Source organism: Rhincodon typus, chromosome 26 (assembly GCF_021869965.1).
Source record: "Rhincodon typus isolate 14 chromosome 26, sRhiTyp1.1, whole genome shotgun sequence".
Lineage (NCBI taxonomy): Eukaryota > Metazoa > Chordata > Chondrichthyes > Orectolobiformes > Rhincodontidae > Rhincodon > Rhincodon typus.
In genome coordinates this window covers 29359847-29382729 of record NC_063357.1, presented here as the reverse complement: position 1 = coordinate 29382729, position 22883 = coordinate 29359847, and the positions used below count along the sequence as shown (strand labels likewise).

The 22883-nt window shown below is 41.1% G+C and overlaps 1 protein-coding gene across 1 annotated transcript in view; it reads left to right on the top strand.

Annotated features, from left to right (window-relative positions):
* Positions 1-5876: 5876 nt before the first annotated feature.
* The window catches only part of LOC109918843 (syntaxin-1A-like), a 210380-nt gene continuing 193373 nt past the window's right edge, over positions 5877-22883 (top strand). The window contains exon 1 of the mRNA XM_048612526.1: positions 5877-5984. Within this exon, the coding sequence (XP_048468483.1) occupies positions 5955-5984 (30 nt within the window). The 5' untranslated portion in view covers positions 5877-5954. The remainder of the gene's footprint in view (positions 5985-22883) is intronic.

The following is a 22883-nucleotide window of genomic DNA, read 5'->3' as shown; positions in this document are numbered from 1 at the left end:
ATGGCAATTTGGTCCACTCTTAACTCTACCCTGAAATGGTCTGGCAAGCTATTTACTTCTATCAGACCATAGCATGAAAGCTGAATAACAACAAAACTGGATGGATGACCCAGAAATGATTTAGGCGTACTCTACCCGACTGGTCCTGCAAAGTCCTCCTCATTAACGTCTGGGGACCTGTGCTAAAATTAGGAAATTTGTCCCACAGGCTAGTCAAGCAATTGCCCGGCATTTTCATACTCACCAAATACAACAACCTCTCCTCAATAGCATTACTATCACTGAATATGCCACCATCATTTTTATGTGCGTTATCTTTGACCAGAAACCTAGCTAGACCAGTCACAAGGAATGCTGAGGTTTAAGAGCAGGTCAGAGGCTGGGAATTCTTCAGCAATTAACTCATCTCCCGAGTCTTTAAAGCCTTTCGACCATCTATAAGGGACAAGTCCGACGTGTGGTTGAATACTCACCACATGCTTGGATAAGTGAAATTCAAACAACAACTCCAGGGCGAAGCAGTCTGCTTGATCTATACCCCATCCACAATCTTAAATATTTACCCTCCCCACCACCAATGCAGAATGGCATCAGTGTTGACCATCTACAAGGTGAAATGTGCAACATGTTAAGGCTCTTTCAACAGCAACTTCTAAACATATAACCTTTATCAGGGGAAGAATAAGGATAGATGATGATTTGGAATTCCGCTACCTGCAAGTGCCCCTCATCATCCTGACTTGAAACCATATCATCATTCCCTCACTGGCACCTGGTCAAATTCCTGGAATTCATTCCTTGTCAGGACTGTTGACCTTCCAGTACACACAGGCTGCAAGAATGTGGCTCACTATCATTTTCTCAATGGTAATAAGAGATGGGCAACAAACGCCTACATTCAGCCGTGTCATGCTTACATCCCATGAATGAATAAGAAAAATAACCTCCTCGACCTCCTTCTAATCCTTCTATTAATGATTTTAAGTCACTGCCACTGGTTATTGCCTCCCTGCTAAAGGAAATAAGTCATTCTTATCCATTTTGTTGAGACACATTATCATTTTATACATATCAATTATATTTCCCCACCCCTCTCTGTCTATAGAAAATAACAACTTCTTGTATTAATAGTGCCTTTAATTTAGTGAAATGTTCTAAAGTGTTGCATTAGAAACAATGCCTTTGATCTGATTTGATTTATTTATTGTCATGTGTATTTATGACAAGGACTGTGAAAAGTGTTGTTTGGTGTTGCCATTCTCTGGTGCCATCTTAAAGCACAGAAAATAAACCAAAACACAGAATATAAAGCCAGAAAAATAAAAGAGTAAAGTTCATCTTATAGTCTTATCTCAATAACGCTCGGTGGTCTTTGGAACAGCTCCTGCTTCTAGGTCAGTTTTGGCCCTGGATTTGGACTCCTCCACCCCGATGCCGCGAGTCCGTGCTGCCAAACCGACGATACAGCTGTAACCGTGCTTCACTTTGCCATTGCTGCTGGAACAAAGGGTTGTCACGCTCCAGCCCCATCTTTTCTCCACCCAGTGCCACCAGCATGAGTTCACACTGGGCCAACCTTGCTGATGCAGCCGCCACCAGTGCTGCAGGGTCCTGCACTGGAACCAAACTTGCCACTGTTGCCAACTCTGCAGTCAGGTGCCCAGGCCTAGCCACGGGACCTGCAGCCTCACTCAACCTGCGAGTCTGGACCAGGGGAATAAGCCTGGGACCTGCTCCTCGCTCACCTGGAAACACTCAAGGAGATATTAGGTGCGATAGTAGATTTTAAGGAGTATCTTAAAGGAAGCAAGTGAGTTAGAGAGTAATAGGGAGAGAATTCTAGAACTTGGGGTTTGGGTAACTGAAGGCACAGCCTCTGGAAGAAAAATTATAATTGGGAATGCACAAGTGACTAGAATTAGAGAAGCACAGATATCTCAAAGGTTTGTGAGGCTGGAGGGAATTACGGAGATGGAGGGAGGAGATGTGGTGATTGAGAAGAGGTTGTGGAGGGATGTGAAAACAAGGCCAATAACTTTAAGGTGAAGACATTGCTAGAGTGGGAACCAATAAAGTACAGTGGTAATAGAGGATTGGAACTTGTTGAACTTAAGATTTGACAGCAGAGTTTTAGATTAGTTCAGGAGCCAGCCAGAGCACATATGCATACATACTTGTCCTGCTATTCAGGAATCTGTTGACATAAACCCCAATGTCTCTCAGAGATAGAAGGAACTGCCGATGCTGGAGAATCTGAGATAACAAGGTGTAGAGCTGGATGAACACAGCAGGCCAAGCAGCATCAGAGGAGCAGGAAGGCTGATGTTTCGGGCCTAGACCCTTCTTCAGAAATTTCTGAAGAAGGGTCTAGACCCGAAACGTCAGCTTTCGATGCTGCTTGGTCTGCTGTGTTCATCCAGCTCTACACCTTGTTACCCGAATGTCTCGGTCTTCCTTTATTCTACTCAGAACCTACCAGTTATTGTGTACTGTCTTGTCTTGCTTGTCTGCCTCAAAGAACCTTACCTCATGCTTCTCCTGTTTGAAATCCATCTGAAAATCTCCTACCCGCCTGACCAACCCATTGATATTATCTTAGAGCCTATAGCTTCTTTATCACTATTAACCACAAATTTTCATATGACTTGCAATTTACCAAATCATACCACAATATTTTGTTCTTATTCATTGATAAATACCAGGAACTGCAAACAACCTGTAATGAGCCCTCCAGAAGCCAACTCCAAACTGCTCCCCAGGCACATTACACTTAGCTTCCTGTTACTAAACCAATTTTAGATCTAACTTGGGAACAAAAACAAAGTTGCTGGAAAAGCTCAGCAGGTCTGGCAGCATCTGTGGAGGAGGAAACAGAGTTAACATTTCAGGTCCAGTGACCCTTCCTCAGAACTGATGGTGGCTGGGAAAACGTCAGTTTATATGCAGAAAATAGGGAGGTGGGTTGGGGTAGGGAGTAAACGATTGGATAGAGCCCAAAGAGAGAGAAAGACAGTTGGACAGACGAAGGAGTTGCTAACGATCAGGCTGGGAGGGTGAGTAGTTGTTAATGGGATTGTTAGTTGTTAATTTTTTCCGGAAACGTTAACTCTGTTTTCTCCTCCACAGATGCTGCCAGACCTGCTGAGCTTTTCCAGCAACTTTGTTTTTGTTCCTGATTTACAGCATCTGCAGTTCTTTTGGTTTTTATTTAGATCTAACTTGCCATTTGCCTGTGGATTATATGAGATTATGATTATCTGACCATTCTGCCATATGGAATCTGACCAAACATATTGCCAACACCCATATGGACTGTATCAAATATGCTATATTCATTGACATTCTTTTACCTCTTCAAAAAGTTCAATCATATTAGTCAGACATGATCTTCCTTAATAATCTATTCTCAATAACCTTGATTGATTCATGCCTCTCCAAATGATCACTGTCATTATCTCTCAAAGTCTCTTTCCAATAATTTACTTGCCAATGAGGATAGGCTGACTGCTATTTAATTACTGAACTTACTTCAGCCAAAATCATATTTTAGCATAGCTTAGTAACATCATCTTTTTTCCAGTTCAAAACGTTTTCTCTTGATTTGTCGTTATCCTTTGCCGTAGCTATTCTAATCGAACTGAGTTATGATCAATACAACCAAAATGTTCTTCCACTGATATACCTTCTGCCTGCCCACATTCATGTCCTAAAACTATCCTTCTTTTGCTAAGTTTGCAATGTATTGGCTAAACAAGTTTTTTTTAATGTGTTTTAAGGATTTTGTGTCCTCAGTGCCTTACAAATTGTATGTATCCCAGTTGATATACCCTAGGATTGCTGCCCTGTTAGTCCTACACTGCAGCAATTCACCTACATGTTTGCTGTTCTATTCTCCCTCTGACTGTTTGGGTGTCTATCATGTCTATATGGGTTGTGATTTGATTGCTCCAATTTTCCTTCTTCAAATCAACTCATTTAATTCATTTGATGTCCCTTCGAGCACATCATTCGTCTGCACATCTAAAATTATTTCCTTACCTCATATTGTAACCATATTTTTATTTTTATCCTCCCCTTATCCTATTTGAAATTCTAGTATTCAGGAATGTTGAACTGCCATTCCTGTCGACCCTGAACACATGCTTCAGTAATAGCTGCAATAACAGTGGTGTAGTGGTAATCATACTGGATCAGTAATCCAGAGTTCCAGACTAATGTTCTAATAAGGGGACACAAATTCTGATTCCACTATGGTAACTGATGGATTTTAGTTCAGTTGGTTAAATATGGAATCAAACCTCAGTTAAGTAAGGATCATTATGAACTATCATTGATTGCTATAAACACCACCTGAAAAGGGAAATCTCTTGTTTTTACTTGGTTTGGTCTCATGTGATTCCAAATCCACAACAATACAAGTGATTCTTGAGATCACACCCACTGCCTTAGTAAGCTCCTTATATAGACAATTCATGTGTTTTCTTTTTCTCAGCCTTTGCTTCATTGGCCTTCCATATTGGTTTACCAGTTTTCTGTCTTCTGTTTAAAAAAAAACATAAGAGTGTCAGAACACAGAGCAAGAGTAGGTAATTCAGCCCCTTGAGCTTGATGTGCCATTCTATACCATCATGGTTGATCTCATCTTGGCCTCAATTCCCCTTCCCTGTCCGCTCACCATAACCATTCAACCAATTACTGATTAAAAATCTGTCTATTTCCTTTGTAAGTCAACTCAATGTCCATATTTTGGGTATTTCCAAATTTGCTTCTTGTTTTTTTCTGAATCCATACACAGGTCTCACCCCATCAAAGCTCAGTTAAACTCGTCCTATAGGTGCTAGCAAACTGGTCTGACAAGATGGAAATAGCAAGAACTGCAGATGCTGGAGTCAGAGTCAATAGGTATGGAGCTGGAGGAACACCGTAGGTCAGGCAGCATCAGAAGAGTGACCTTCCAACTCCTCTGATGCTGCCTGACCTGCTGTGTTTCTCCAGCTCGACACTGTATTTGTCAGACAAGATGTTGATTTCAGCCCCTTTTCAGTACAGGCTCTGTATCCCTCGCAATGCCCCAGGAATCTAAAGCTACCCTTCTGCACCACCTCCACAGCCACACACTGCCCACCAATTTCTGTATTCGCTAACATGTTGCACCCGGATTCATCTGCAAATTTCGGGGTTTGAGATTTGGAAAACTTTGAGGTCCAATTTTTTAATTCCTTTCCCAGCTCTTTAAAATCTATCTATAGGACTTCATCCCTCCTGCCACCCACCTCACTGGTACTGAAATATGGTCCTCTGGCTTTTTTAACCCACATCCCATCGAAAATATTTTCTTACTTCATGTGTAGTATTCCTTTTATTGTTAATTTCACATTTCACTATAATTTTCACTTTATGTTAGTTTGCCAATGTACTGTGCTTTCGTGTTTTGTCAATTCCATTGTTAATTTCACGAGCTGTGTAAATTTCACTGTGTTAATTTCGTCATATGTTGTACTTATTTCAACTATTAATCTCATTGTGTGTTAATTTTAGTGTTTCACTGTCAATTCTGCCATGTGTCGCGTTAATTGCGCTGTTAATTCCATTGTGTGTGGTGTTAATTTTACAATGTGTTGTGGTTATTTTCAACGTGCGTTAATGTCACTGTGAGCTCCGTGTGAATCCCTGTATCCTTCTGTAAGTTGCAGCCTCCTGTATCAGTTTTCGATGTCGGGGGAGAGCGGTGGATGTAATAATTTTTTTTTCCCCCTCTCTGGTTTCATTCTCCGGTGAGCTGATAGGAGCCCCGCCCCGACATGCGCTCTGTCGGCAGTTGGCGGTGTTTGGAGCCGCCTCTCTCGCCTGGTGAGTGGGGGAGAGAAGCCGCAGAGCCTGGAATCGCCATCCTCCTCCTCCTCCTCTTGCTGCTGTGAGTGTGCACGGTGCGCACAGAGACACTCGGAGCCGAGATGAAGGATCGTACCCAGGAGCTTCGGGCTGTGAGTATCCACAAACTGAGGAGGGAGTCGGGGATGCTCTGTGTGTGTGTGTTTCTAACGGGGCTTGGGGAGGTGCCCTGGCTGCGGGGCTTTTTGATGAGCTGCTGCAGTCTGGGGTATAGCATCCGGTTTGATATCGCCCTCGATACATCGCGTTGCAAAGACGTGCTCCTGGGCACAGGAGCCAGTGTGGAGCCCAACACCCTGGGGTGGGGAAGAGGTGGTGGGGGACCAGCTCTGAACTTTAGCCGCATCCCTTGCAGATCACGGGCTTGAGACTGGTCTGCCCCAAGGACCGTGAAGCTTCACCTATCTATGTGTGTGTGTGTGTGTGTGTGTACCGTGCCTGCAGCCTCACTCACAGCAGAGATCCCTGTGCTCTGGCGTTAGCGGGGGCTCCGCTCGCTGTCTGTGGGTAACAGGAGCTGCAGGTAAAGCCCCTCTGTAGCTGTGATTGATCCCTCTCGCTTCTGAACCGAGGCATCGGGTGAATACTGAGCAGCCCCCATTTCCTTAATCTCTTCTCCCCCCCGACTGAAACCTGCTGGCGAGTGATGCAGTTTAATCAGATTGTCGACGCTCTGTCCGGAACTACCAGCCTACCTCCCCTCCCCAAACCAACCCCCCCCCCCACTACATCCGGACAGTCAGAATCAGCCATCCCCCACCCAGTGACCGGCTGTATGGAGCATTTCGACCAAGACGTGATTCTCGTTCAAGAGAATGGAGCCCCATTCGGGGGTAGGGGTGGGGGTTGTCATGTTGCCACCCTCACGGCTTTCACCTGGTGACTTCACCCTCTCTGTCAGTCAGCCTCTGTGACCTGTGAGATCACGTTGATTTCTAAGTGTTTGTTTTGGAAAGTCAGTCACAGAAGATGCCTCGTCTATTGCTATATTATCTTTTTAGTTCTCCCCTTTCGGAAAAACATTCAATTCTTCAGTTTGAGCCCCTGTTTCTCCAGTACCTTGTCCCCTCTCTTGCGGGTGCTCCTATCCAGAACGTAGATGGTCGCTACGTGTGTGGGTGATGGGCTACTTAACAGTGGGCTCCTTCAATGAATAGCAAGTGGAAGTGCAGATTTAAAAATAAAATCCACTTCATTCTCAGGGAACACAATTTGGCATTGGAGTAGCTCTCTGATGTGGAGCAGTCATGAACTGTCTAGCCCGTATGGTTTCTCTGACATCCATCAACCACTGACATGGTGCTACCTTTGGAAGGGGCTCAATAACATTGGATAAAATAGAATGTCAGTTGGTACCAGTAGAGTTTAGGGGATCTTGTGGACAGGCCTCTCGTTCACTTGTTGGATTAGTGAGTATCAATAGGGGATGGTCCCCAGCTGCAGCTAGGGACTGACCAGTGGCAGGAACACCAGCTTCAGTGTTGGGTCACTACAATGTCCTGCACAAGTGGCTGCGGGAACCTTTGTAGGAAAGAGTAAACTGTAAGGCAAAAACACGTTCCTCGGGCTGTTTGAAGTGCGTGAGAATTAGCCAAGGATGCAGAAGGCATCCAAATCAATGGTGTCGATTGGCTCAGTGGTCATCCTCCATGACTATATCTGTGAGGAAATCACTTCAGAGTAGGATACGTGGGTAAACATAACAGGAGAAGTTGCAAAATCATATCCCCTCAAGACTTACTGCACTGTGCATTGTCACCAAATAAAATTTTGCCACTTGGAATATGCTGTCTAGTCTGTTATTCTTTTATGTTGCAAACTGTCAGCGATAGATAACTCAAACATATTCAGTTCTTAGGCAAAACTAAACAGGTAAAGGAACCAACAGATTGTGGATTGTAAATCTGTCAATGGGAAATGATACTGAATAATTACAGAGTAGATAAGAAGTTATGGGAAATGAATTGTCCTTTGCAGCAGTGACTCATCAACTGCTATTGGCTTTTAATGACCTCCTGTCTTTCCTTGCCATTGGCAGCAATATGAAGCATACTGTTCAGTTTTGCCCGCTGTTATGACATATTATGGTCCCCATTCAGAAATACAAACAAATGAACTGGAAACATATAGCATCTGTGGAGAGAGAATCAGAGTTAATGTTTCAAGTGGCTGACTTTTCATTAGGACAATTCTCAGAAAACGCCAATGACCTGAAAAGTTAACTCTGTTTCACATTGCAGAGATGCTGCTTGGTCTGCTGGATGTTTCTATGTTTTTGTTTGATTTCAGGTTTCCAGTTCTGCAGTATTTTGCTTTAGCAAACGCGCAAATTGATTTTTGCAACCCGCGTTGTGAGGCTCTTGCACACTTGTGAGCATTGTTGCATCTGATCTTTACCAGGGTATAGAATTCTGTGACAATGTCTCTAGCCATCGTTGACAATATCGCTGAGGACTCAGCCACTCAGCCTTCCGTGTTTGGTAGTTTAATTCTGATCCAAAAATGTGTACTCCCTACCATAGGCACCGTGTTATGGTAACTTATAAAACTTAATTTCTGTTCTATTCTATGTATGATCCACATCCAATAATCTGCTTTCTGCACATGGCATGCACGATTAATATGTTGTTGAAATACTTTCCCTTCCTATTTAGGAATGTACTTGAGTTGTTACTGTGAACATAACTGGTTACTTGGGCACGGTTAATGTGCCTTTAAATAAACTAGTAGTGTGGTAAAACTGTAGCTACATCTGCTGAAGTGAATATGGGCAGGTGAATGATGAAACAGACTTCAGTTACTGACTGCATGTGCATTAGAATGACATCGTGACTGCTTCCTATTGTACGGGTGCATCAGTGTTTCTTGTATTATAACAATTGAAGCCAGTGATGACCTTCAATGTTGCTGGTAATGTAGAGTGAATGGTTCACTGTTCTGGCATGTTGTGAAGCAAATGGAACATGTTATTCATAGTTTTCACTGTGGATCCTGAACCTGCTTTGACATTGTTCCTTCCTGAGAATCAGGTAAACATATGTCTTGTGTTTTATCTAAGGGTGGTTTGTTCTGAACGTGAAAGCCCTTACAGAAACATTTCAAGCAGGGTTATCTTATTTTTCCCAGACTGGTGTAAAGCCGTCTGGTGTAGAACCTTACCCATATTCCTCCCAAATAATGTCTCACTCCTCTTTAATAAATAATATAATTAATTTATTTTCTTGGTCATCACCCCCTTAGCCAGTATACCCCAGCTATATGGCAGTGATGTCCCAACCAACTCGCAGCCACTTCTCGTGCTGTATAAAATGGTTTTTGTTTTTTTCAAGTCTGTTTCTTGCATCCATTTCTGACAAGTGCAGCATAAAAAGATACAATGTCTTGTCTTCTTTTAGAAATGTCTAAGTTGTAAAACAAAATCGTAATTTGTGTTCTCACACTTAAAAACAGCCATGAAAGTGATTGGTTCACTAATGTCCCTTTGAGAAGGAAAACTGCTGTCTTACAGGTCTAGCCTGCACGTGATTCCAGACACATGTTCCAGACCTGACTGTTGATGTCCTTTGGGCAACTCGATTACAGGGCTGAGTTACTGCCTCAGTAATACTACCCTTTGAATAAAACCTACGCATAATCAGAGAGTCAGAATGGCAGTGATTATGTGTGTTCATTATGTACCAGCAGTGACGAAAGACCTTAAATGTATTACATCAGAACTCGGCTCTTTATTCAGTGGGAAAATTGTCAACAATCATTTAAAAACTATTGGCAGCAAAGAACAAACATGAAGTAATTGGTTCTACAGGACAGTAAATGCTGCTGGTTGGGATTCTGCCAGTCCCTTGTGATGTGTGAAGCAGGTGTTGCAGTTACTAGTGGGTGCTTTATGTAATATGGTTTATTGTTTAGATTTCTGAAAATGTTTTCATCATGAGAAATGTCTTAAGAGTGAGCAGATTCATGGTGATGGTAAAACTGGAATGTGACTGTTTAAATCTGAAATCATTTTCTGGGGAGCACAAATGTTGAATCAAAATGAAGGTAAAGCAGTATCTGCATTATTGTTCTGACATGCAATGGGAAATTCTGGCATGCAATGCCCAGACAACGATCTTACCAATTAGAGAGAGAACATAAAAAATAGGTGCAGGAGTAGGCCATTCAGCCATTTGAGCTTACTCTTCCATTCTACAATCTTGGCTGATATTCTACCTCAACTGCACCTGCTTGCATTGTCACTATCTCTTAATTTCTGTAGTATTCAAAAATCTATGGAACTCTGCCCTACGTTTACTTAACAATCATGCATCCACAGATATCTGGGGCAAAGAATTCTAAAGATGTACAAACTCATTGAGTAGAGAACTTTCTATTTGCAGTCTTAAATGGATAGCTGACAAATTCGGAGACTGTGACCTCTTGTTCTAAACTTCCCAACCAGAGGAAATATCCCTCTGGCAAGAATCCTATTAAACCCTTGCAGGGGTTTTCATGTTTCAGTGAGATCACTGTTCTTTCTTCGAAATTCTAGCAAATAGAGACCTAGCGTACTCGGTCTGTATTCACAGGACCATCCCTTCATCCCAGGAATCAGGGCTGAATTTTATTTTAGGTTTCCTTTTGTGATTTCTCAAGAACTACTTTCTGATGTTCACGTGCTAGGTTTTGGTTTTGGTTTTCAGTCTTTCTGAGTCTCACTGTCATTATGTGATGCAGTTACTTCTTAACAACACTTTCTGTGTTTGCTTTCAAAGATGGACCCCTTGGACTATAGTAGCAGAATTGGAAGAATTTATCAATATCCCTAATAAGCATCATGGGTAAAAATTAAAACCTCAACACACAAGAAGAGCATTAATTTCCTACCCGCAGCGCTATTTAAATTGGATAAAACAACATGCATAAGGTAGCAACAACTTACTTTTTAACAAAAATTATCACACACTTCTATACGCAAAAATCAATCGCGCTAAACACACTTTCTGCAGACTGGTGTAGTCACAGCTAAACAGTTGCATATTTGTCTCTAACAAAGTCACTGCACCTCACTAATTCATAGTGTGTAAGATGTTTTGAGATGTGATAACAACATAGAGTCATACGTTGAAACAGGCTCTTCAGTCCAACCAGACCATCCCGAACATAATCCCAAAGTAAACTAGTCCCAGCTGCCTGCAATGTTCATTCCAATATCATCCATTACATTTCTTCCCCATTATAGTATCTCCTGAACTCCCGCAGCTTGAATCTGAAGATTCTACAATAATTTGCATGAAATTCATTACCTCAATTTGCCTCTTCCCAATTAGCTTGTTTGAAAAGTAAAGAACTGTTGCACCGTCTGACCAGCCTGCCTCTCCCCTTTCAGTCTTGTGCCAACCGTTGCACCTCCTCACTTCCCCTTTACAGTGCCTGTTCTTCTTTGCAATTCCTCAGTCCCCACTTTGACCCTTTCCTTCTTCCCACTTTGCAGCCTTACTTTCCCTCCAAATCCTTGGTCACGCACTCACCCGCCTTGCTCTCTGGACTTGCACCTTGGCTTCACTGGTCGTGCTTGCCTACTGCACTCGTTGACCCAGCAGCCTTGCTTTCCATTTCCCCAGTGACCTCTGACTGCTGCCTCTCACCTTGTTGTTCCAATCACAAGCTGCTTCTCCTTGCATTTGCTGCTGGATTTACGCGCAGGAGAGGACTAGCCTGTGATTGGAAGAACAGCTACGATATTTGATGCCCTTTCAGATCACAGGAGTGATTTTAGCAATTTGGTCACCCCGTAAATGAATTTTCCCAAGATTTCCCAGTGGGATTTCTGGGTGAATTCACATCACACATTTGAGTTTTGAGCATTGTCAGAAATTAGTAAACTTAAATCTCTCTCTTTCCAAGAGCCTTCACAATTTTACCAGGATTTCCTTATTCTCACACTCCTCACCTTTGCAATAAAAGGTAACATAGCATTTTTCTGAAGAAGGGTCCAGACCCGAAACGTCATCTTTCCTGCTCCTCTGATGCTTCCTGGCCTGCTGTGTTCAGCCAGCTCTACACTTTGTTATCTCTGCTGTATTTGCATGTTAATTTTCTGTGTTTCAAATAGAAGGAAATCCAGGTCTCCTAGACCTGGTTTGTTTCCAAGTCTGTCACCATAAAAAATTGTTTTTTTTCTGCTTTTTCCTTCTAAAATAAATAATTTCAGATTTTTCACGTTACTCCAACTGTCATGTTCTTACCCAGTCACGCAGGTTATGTGTATCTCATTGCAGCCTCTTTCTTCCTCCCCAGAGATTACTTTCCCATTTAGTCTTGACAGGAAACTTGGATGCATTGCACGTGATTCTCTCTCACCTAAATCATTCATACCATTTGTAAATAACTGAAGCTCAAATCCTGATCTTACAACAGCCTATAATTACAGCCAGCCAACTTAAAAATGACCCGCTTTCTGCTTTCTATTCTTTAAACAACCTTCAGTCCACGATCATGTATTACCACCAATCCCATGAACCCTAATTTAGAATAATAACCTCTTGTGTGGCAATTTATCAATGGTTTTTAAAAATACAACTTGACTTCTCCATTATTAAGGTTACCCCTTATCCACCTGACTGGTTACTTCCTCAAAAGACTCAGCAGATTTGATTTTTCTTCCATAAACCTTTATTGATTTTGCTTAATTATAAATTTTGATGTGCCCTGTGCCAAGTCCCAGATAATAGATTTTTGCCTTTTCCTTACAACTGATGTAAAAGGGAATGAGATTTAAACATCAGCTTTTGTGGGCTCACATTAGAGAACTCACTCTCTCCTTTATTCAGTGATTCTTGTTACAAAATTCTATCTAATAGAATTGCATTGTGAATCTGTCGCTCAGCAACACTTCCCACTGTGAATGGGGAGGGAGATGATGGAATTTTATCACTGATTATAGAATGTGCCACCAGACAAAGGAACTGAATGTGCCCACTCCCTGCCAACTTCATTTACCACAGATAATGATGACCTGTTCAGTAACAGCAGATAAGCTCTCAACACACTCTGATACTTAACCCTGTACTTGCTGGACTTTTATTTTAAGTGATAACTCCAGTCACATTTGGTTTGAAGTAAGATACAGCTTGGAGGAAGGATGATTGCTGACATCAAGGTTTGACAAATGACAACAACAGGCCAGCTCTTCGAACAGTGCAGTCAAGTCTTTCCTCATGTCTTTAATGGCTCCAGAGGTGAATTTTTGTGCTTTGGTGCCTTGAGTGAGATGCTGTGTGTTTTTGCCAAATGAACAACATTGACTCATTTGCAATATTTTGTTCTGTCATTATCCAAAGTGGGTATGTCATCCCACAGAGGAATGTAAATATACTGGATTCTGTCCTAAATATCATGGAGAGAGGAGTGGCATCGTATTTTTTATTTAAAAGGAAGAAGTCCAACAACGGCTAACACCATCCAATTGGAGAATATTTCTATGCATTTTTGACCCTGCACACCTATTTATCTCACTGCCTATCTGTGTTCTTCACTGTTAGATTTTTTGTTGTTGTTGATTCTGCTTCAGTTCTTGAACAGTTAACAGAGGCTTTCTTGTAACAAGTTGTGCTCCAAACCAAGGCTGCCATTGGATACGATTCACCATTTAGTTGAATACAAAAACCTGTAGCTCGGTGTTAACTCTTCAGGGTCAGAATTCAATTCAGTAAATTTGGAATTTGTTTATTTCATTGTATTATAACCAGAAGCAAATGGCTAGTGAGCTTTCATTGTTTTGAAGAATTGAAATGATCTGAGACAATTGGAGGAGGCAGTAAAGATTGTGTGCTGCTGGGCCATGTTTCAATGCATTTAATTGAAACAGAAGGTCACACAACAGTCATCAATGATGAGGTTCCAATCCCAATCATGCAACCATATGGAGGCTCAACAAAAAAGTTGTACACAACTTCAAAGGGCATCAGGAAATACTCTATACTTGTTGGATGCTTTCTTAATAGAGTATCATTGGCTTGGGATGAGGAAGAATCCCTATCTATTCTTGTGGAGAATAGTTTAAAGCATAGAAACATTCAGACTCTGCTTGCTCTCTGGACGACACTTGCTCAATTCATACGTGCACTTACTTTGGCAGTTGGTCAGCTCAGTTGGGTGGATGGCTGTTTTGTGATGCAGAGTAAAACCAACATGGGTTCTCATACCAGCTGAGGTCACCGTAAAGGCCCCACTTTGTCAGCCATGTCCGTTGCTGGAGGCCTGGTGACCCTGAGGTTAAATTCACCATCAAGCATCTCTGTCTTTATAAAAGAGAGAGCAGATTATGGCAACTTTCACATTTCCATTCTAAAGTCATAAGGACCCTCCTCCCTTTCATTAGCAAGGAGTTTATGATCAAGGCGTTTAAGATCTTTGTGAGGAATTAGAAAACTATTCTTTTTGATGTGCTAATGATTTTTTTTTGTTTTATTTCAAAAATATACTATATTTGTAAAAATATCTTTATATTGTCAGATACTATAGAGACTTTTAGGCGACTCTTGGATCGGCACATGGCGGATAGTAAAATGTAGGGTATACAGGGCAGATTGATCGTAGTAGGATAATAGATTGGCGCAACATTGTGGGCCAAAGGGCCTGTACTGTGCTGTGCTATTCTGTACTGTTCTGTGTTCTATGTTCTATATAAATATGTAGTCACTAGAGCAGTTCGATTCTGTACAGACTTTATGTATGGAGAACAAACAAACCCAAGGCATTTCTTATAGAAACATAGTCTTATCTATGTACATATGCAGCACTGGGAGGGTCTGATAACCGAATGGACCCCAATTGCACTTTGGCAGAAAGACCTTAGACAATGGTCTTTCCCCACTGTGCCTTGGCGGCAGCTGCCCCAAGCTTTAGTACGTCACTCAGCACGTAGTCCTGGACCTTAGAATGTGCCAGTCTGCAATACTCGGTCACGGTCAGTTCTTTGCACTGGAAAACCAACAGGCTTTGGACAGGTTAAAGAGTGTTTTTCACCGAGACGATGGTCATCCAGGCACAGTTGATGTTTTGTCTCAGTGTGTGTCCCAGGAACAGACTGGAGAGCACAGGGATTTGCGCCACAGAGCTGCTTAGGACAAATCTCAACAAAAAAAACACTACATCTCTCTCTCCCAACTTCCTTCGCAAAGACACATTCCAGCAGGAGATGTGTAACAGTCTCTGTGATAAGACCGTAGATTAAACTGTTTTGGTTGAAGCACCCCTCATCAAATAGTTAAAACACCATGCCCCTCCCTATTAAATTGTACTGTATAATTTTTAGGATACAAATGTGCGGCTTACAAGAGGTGATTTAATATTGCTTTGAAGATAATAAGGAACATGGGTATGCTACATCTCAGTGAAAGGTTTGTCTAGCTTTATGTCCTCCCATCAAAATGAGCCATTCGGCCAGTCCACTCTGTGCTACAATTGTGGCAGTTACAACCAACACCCACCTCCAGCCTCATGCTTCACGTTATTTTGTGGACCCACTGAAACAACCCTGTTGTCCCCAGTTTATGGACTACTATAATAAGGCATTGAAATGGAAATTGCTTTTTAGTTTATAGGAACAGCAGTTGACATGTGTATTGACTGCGCTGCTATTCAGAGAGTCTGACGTTAATACATCACTCTGCCAACACAGTTTAACAAATTAACTGCAGCATTTTGGAACAAGCTCTTGCAATGCAGCGTCTTATTGTGGCTGCGATCAGTAAGTTCAATCGGAGACTTGTTTACTGTCTGCATTATCTGTACCCTGTCTGAATCTCTTTATTGCCCCTATCATAGCACAGGACTAGGTAAACCCCAAATCAGGATTTATCACTTAATCCTGATTTAACGCAGTAAGCCTTTTGCTTTCTACATGCTGTAATCACATTTTCTCTTCTCAGATTCACAGGAATGAGAAAACCGAACACCTCAAAATAAGCAGCCCCACACCCCTCAGAATAAACACCCCCAGACTCATTACAGCATTAATTAAGCACATAGGAAATTTGGATCTATGCTTCCCCTCAGCAATTGCAGGAAAGGTACAGAATTAATTAAGTGTAAAGAGAAACATGCTGTAACTCAAACTCAGAAAATCCTCTCTAAGATAGCATTGTGAAAGTCCAGTATTTCACTTCAGCCTATCCTTATGTCCTTTGATTAAGTTTGCCAAATTAATCCCAATTGGAGGAAAATATTAAGGAGTTTGTCATCTGAACTAGCTGTCTCCCACATTGTACACTGCTGCATATATTGACCCTTCCATCTGGACTCAACCTTACAATGTAGCTCAGCATGAAAAGAACAATTTCATAGAATCATATAGTGATACAGAACAGAATGAGACCATTTGACCCATCAAATTGATGCCAGTCCTTTTGAATGCACTGTCTAATTAATTCCAGTCCAGTAGCCTGCTCTTTCCCCATAGCCCCTAAGCTTTTCCTTCTAATTTTTCTCAAATTTCCTTTAAAAAGCTATTATTAAATTTTCTTCCACCACCACCATCCGTTCAGACATTGAATTTGTAATTTGCTGCTTCTCTGATCTCTCCACATGAATGAAATCTTTCTTAAGTGTTACAATTCTAACAAACCTTTTCGATACGCTTTCTAAAGCTTTGATATATTTCCTAAAATGTGATGCCCACAACTGACTAGAATACTCCACTCCAGCAAAGTCCTAACCAGTGTTTTATAAAAGTTTAGCATAACTTGCTTTTTTCTATATTTTATTTCTATAAATATCTATAAACGCTCAGACCTAGCGTATCTGTTTACAGCTTCTCAACATGATCTGCCATCTTCAAAGATTTCCCCACTTCTCTATGTTCCTGCCCTTTTACAAATTGTACCAGACTAGGTCACTGCAAGTATTTAAAGAGAAGGTAGGTAAATGATGAAATATTGGGAGTTGGGGGTTACATGGAGTTAACACTAAAGAAGACATGAGGGCTGGGAACAGATCAGCCATGATGTTATTGAATGATAGTGCAGGCTTGAAGGTTTAAATGGGATATTCCTGCTTTTATTGTCAAGCTTTTAGTTTATATTTCTTCTCATTCTTGCTACTAAAATTGTTTGCTTCACATCTTCTCTGCATTAAATCTCTCATGCTGTGCACGTGTCCATTTTACCAGTGTCCTGTCTCCTCGTGAAGTCTTTTACAGTTCTTCACAATGTCTTTTACATTTTCAAGTCTGTATTATCTGAAAATCTTAATGTTATACCCTTTCTGCCCGTGCCTTGATCATTAATATGTTCTGAAAACAGCAGTGTTCCTAAAACTGACACGGGGAAGCATCACTTCCAGACTGAGCCAATGTTGTATCATGTAGTCACTGTCCCTTTAATGTCATGATCTTCAGTTTAGAACCCGAGATTATTATGCGCTACTTTTATCAAACACCTTGTAAAATTTCATGTGTACAAAATCAACTGCATCAATCCTCTTCATTACTTCATCAAAGAACTTGACCAAATTTGTCAAACATGAGTTACCTTTAACAAACCTATTAAGGCTTTTGTTTATTAATCTATATTTTCAAAGTCTCATTAAACTCGTGTAATATTATTGGCTGTAAAATTTTCCTGACCATCCACATTAGGCTCATCACCTTAGTTGTGAAACTTAACCCCTTGCTTTTATGAACAGATATCTAATAGTTTTGCAATCCTCCAGGCCCCTCGGACCGCTCCAATACCTAAAGATGTGGTCAGCACCTGTGTGATTTACACTCATTCCTCAACAAGTTAGGTTACATCCCTAACAAACTGGAATACTTTTCTACTTTTAGTGCTGAAAACCTTTTGAGTACCTCTTTATCTATTTTATCCTATTCAATTTTTCGACTTCTTTCTCCTTTTACTGTGACAACAGCAGTATCGTCTTCAATAGACACAGATACAAAGATCTCATTTATTATCTCAGCCATGCCTTCTTCCTGCATTAGAAGACTCAGTTTTGACCCCTATTCAGCCCATTCTTCCATTGACTGTCCTTTTATAATTCTGCTTGTAAAATTGTTTTGGGAGTTTTTTTTTTAATGCTGTCTGGTAATCTGTAGTGCATTCTCTTTGCCATGTTTATTTCCTTTTTCCTCCCACCATTTTGAATTCACCTTGGGTTTTCTGCTGAATTACCAACCTGGATTTTTAGCACAAGGCTGCTATTCTTGTTTCATTTTGTCTACTATATTATTAGTCATCCAGGGACTTCTAGTTTTGGATGCCCTTATTTTTCACCTCATGGGAATGTGTCTAGACTATACATGAATCACAGTAACTCCTCTTTGAAGGCCTCCTTTCACTCAACTACTGTTTTACTATCTAGATCTGCCTTTAAAGAGCAGGTTTAACTCAAATGTCAAATGTCATGAAGTGCTTCTGAGGCATAAGGGGAAAATAAGCATTTTGCCAAATCTTCGGAGGATCACTGAAATCTTGTCACAAAGATTTTATTTTAGGACAAATAGCTGCAGGAGGGAGATGGGGACCTACAGAGTAGGACTGACATTCGTAAATAATGTGAATGATTATGAGGCTGGAGTCATACGAATGGGGAATTAGAATGGCAGTAATATAAGGCTTGAAAATGTTCTGGAACGGAATGTTGACCATCAGACCTTAGTTTCCTCCATGGGACACGGTTCGGCAGTACGAGACACAGTGGTCTGAAAAGATCTACCACCCATCCGTGCAGGCCAGGAAGTTTTGGAGTAAGGAGCCTTCCATGTGTTGTAAGGAAGGAGGTGAAAATTGGTAAATTTTAGCAGTCAGGATCCTAGGGAAGTTGCTAATTTAATGGCTGCTGATTGATTGAACTTTATTCCATTTATCAGTCCATGAGGAATTAGACTTAGAAACCATTTAACTTTTGAACAGAAAGACCTATGGAAATGGGAAAAGGGGAAGGAAGCCACAATTAGATTGATGGGTCACATAAGACATCAGGCAACTAAGTGAGGTGAGTTGCGGGGGCACTGAGCTAAGAGTAGATTGGAGTTGCAAAGCCAATAATGTGGACTGAGAGTATGTTGCATAGCAGACAGTGAGTAGATTCAGTGGTAGGGAAGATACAAAGCAGGAAACAGGTAAGGTTGAGACACTGTTGGGTAAAAAAGGGTATGAGGTGAGCAGTCCTCCTTTTCATGGCCCACAAGCAGTGCTGCAAAGGCATCATTGTAACGCACCTCTGCTAAAATCAGAAGTGAGCACATTGGAGGCAGATTCAGGTGGCATTTACAATGTTTGAATTTCTAATATGCCCTATCCCTCCTATTCCGTGGGTTTAAAATTTTCCTCTTGAATTTTGAAATGAAAAAGGCACGAATTGAGGATTTAGGTGACAGATAAATTAAGTTGGTGTCAAAGCAGCCAAAATGTGAGATAAAATTTGACAATGCAATGAAAAGGATTCTTGAGTCAGAAACTGAGCTCAGGGTTGAACATGCAGAACGCTGAGGGTGTGAGCTGTCTCATTCAGCCTTGCAACTATATGTTTACTGCAGGGTCCCAGGCACAGACAGTGATAACATGAGCTTGAGTTCCAGATTATCCTTATTCCTGAGGCATCAAAGATTTGGTCTGTTATGAAAACACATCACCTAACATGTCCCAGTACTCCACTCAAGAAGTTGTTGCAGGGGAGAAGGACTTGAGTACTCCAAACATATCCTTGAGAAAGTATCAAATGTAACTTGTTAGCACTTCTGCACTTGTGAACAGCATAACTGGCAGCCATCTACGCACATTGGATTTTCTGTCCTCTTGCCCATGCTCTCCTTTTATAGGTGTTGCCAACGGTGGACGAATCTATACCTGGACATTTCACCACAAGGCTTGACCCATTCTCCAGCCATTAATCAGCTAACACATCCATCTTTTTGACGCGATTGGAATACAAAGAGACTCAATACCCAATTTAGTGATGTTTATCTGCTCCACAAAGAGACTTCTGCTCCTCCCATTTTCAATATTTTTGTAAAGAAGAATGTTCAACGAAAATGACAAAACATTTCTTTAATGTTCTAATGATTCTTCTTTCTGAGTTGCGCACAACAATGTCCTGGAGATTGCTTTTCAATTCCTTGGGACTGTAGGGCATCCTTAGACATTCTGAGACAATCCTGGAGTGTTGGCAACCATATTCCCTTTGTTTCCCCCCCTCAACGTTTAAATCATACTTTACGTACCTTGGCCCACACTGCTTTGCAATACATGTCAGTGTGTCTCATACTATTTATGACAGTCCCTCTGTGTCCTAGACCCTTCTTTCTCTCGTATCTCTAGATTGGTCTTATTCCTTGTTATTTAATGTTTCACAATTTATTCATTTCCATATATATAGACCCCACAGCCATGTCGTTGTTACTTCCTTATTATTGATCTTTTCTGGATTTTCATACAAATTTGGTTTTTACCAGTAAAATATTTTTCTTACGAACAGTGCACAATGTACCTGGCAAATGGTGTTTGGATATTAGACCCAAGCCTAGTTGTGAAAACATCTGTTGTTATTCAGTCTATAATCTTTTATTTCTGCACACACCTACATTATGCCATTATTCTCTATTGTTATTCAGACCCGCACATGGCACTTTCCATCAATGCAGTCATGTTTCTGTGAGCAAAATTACATTCATTATACATATCTTCTAAGCATATTAGTCAGAATAATTAGAGTAAATTCTTGCTGTATTTTTAATTATACAAAATAAGATAGTTCTGCTATGGTGTCATTTGGGGCAGTGCTTGTTGAAGAACAGCAGGTAGGGTTGAATAATTGACATGTAAGAGAATGAGTAATTTTTAAACAAGATATTTCAGGCACCTTTATTCTGCTGTCCAGTGCAATCAGATTTCCCCTTGCATGGTTCTGTTCATGTCTATCTAGATGGCAAGCTGTACATCACCCCTCAACACCACTGGGATCCACTCTTGGCTGCCTCCTCTTCCTTCTCTGCTTTGGCAACCTCACAGCCCTGTAGGGGAAGCAGGTCGAGGAGTAAGGCTTAGTGGTCCAGGTGTGTGCTGATAACCCCTGGTCTACCCCTCTAATACCTACCTCAGCTGGATCACTATCACTGCACCATTAGACTCTCTGTCCAATATCTAGGATGAGTCCCAACAACTTTAGCTCAATATTCCACTGATTTAACCTTCTTGTACTGCCACAATCCAGCTCTGTAACGATTCTCTATCATCTTGGCACCCTTAACCCAGATCATATACTTTGATCTTTGTATGCCTGTCAACCTCTGCTGATTAAACTGTAAGACCTGCCCACTCTAATCTTCTCCACACTAGATTCCCATTCCCCATGAACTCCCTACAATATTCCCAATAAACAAGTTTTTTATCTTTTCCCTTTGAGCTGAGAAAAGGATCAAAAAACATCAACTTTGAACAAACCTGCTAAACAAGGGTTAAAAGACCCACAGTGTCTAAAAGCTTTCCTTATTCCATATATGTGCTATTGGAGGTTGCGTACCATGTCCCTTCAGAAAAAAAATCTAAATTTACAATTTTAGACCATGTCAATTGATGTTTTCAAGGCGATCATTAGTATTAGGTTTCAGTAAGGATAGCAAGGGAGATGGATCGAGAGCATATAAATGGAGTTTGGGTACAGATCAACAATAATCTTGTTGAATGTTGGAATGAGATCAAGGGACTGAATGACCTACTCTTGCTGCTCCCCTCTGTGAATAATCAAGGCAATAATAATTGTCATTTGTCTTAAATGTTAACCAGGCCTCATAAACACATTGTTCAGTAACTGTCTGAAATGACTAGGCAATGACATGGGTATATCATTTACATTGTAGAGGACTTCTTAAGCATCAGCCACCACCAGACCGTCCCCTTCTCACAATTCCATCACATTTGATAATTATACTATGAAATCTTTTACATCAACCAACAGGATAAGGAATTAATGGGAATCTATTTTAAAAAAAAAGACATTGACCCAGTTAGAGATTCACTTTAAAATGTATCACACAGAGATTTATATGATGGAAAACAAGAGAGATCTCAGTGAATAAATTAATATTCTGCAGTTCTATAAAATTCCTTCTGGAGATCAGAGAGTATTAAACTGATAGTTCCTGTGGAAACTGTGATGCGTGGGGTGGAGGTTTCATAGGGAAAATGTCTGAAAGCTGCAGATTGCCGGCACAATTCTCTTTGCTTTCCTCTTCTTTCCTAATTGTGAAACGTAACCCAGCAGGGACCTAACTAATTAGACACTGGAGGCTGCTTTAAGAGTCAGGCAGACCTTCCATGAAACTGAAGGAATTGAACAAAGTGGTATTGCAAGTCAGCTCAATGCAAATGTGCAAATGATGAAAAAAGAAACTCCTTGCAATTCTTTGTTCTTATTTAGAAAAATATTTCAGGGACAAGTAGTAGTTGCTCTCGACATGCGGTGAGTGCCCTATTAGCTTGTGTGTGAGAATTGACGATAGACAAGATTGTGTTTGCTTGTAGACTCATTGTCATGCACTAGGTCAATCGATCTGATCTGGATGAAAGCAGATGGAGGTTAAGAACCTACACTAGCAGTTGGATCACATGACAATTAATCTAACTCATCGAATTTACGGCATTGCAGGTGGTTGGAAAGTGCACGAAAGTGACAATTATGTAGCTCAGTCAGTTCAGGACAGAATCCAATCGTGCAGGGTTCTTATCGTGCAGTGGTATTGTACCTACATCTGAGCCCAAAGGCCCAGTTCAAGTTCCATCTGCATCAGAGGTGTGTAAGTAACATTTCTAAATGGGTCGACTTAAAAACGCCTCCACAACTACAGGCCAACTTGATCCTGGTATGTTGAATTGCTCCTGCAAGTGATTGCAGGGTTTTATGAAACCAAGGATCAGAGATAATGGTTGCTGTTGAGGTTAAATCTACAATTTTAAGAACAGAAAACATTGGTCAAAAATTCAGGATAATACACCCAAGGTGTGCAGTGA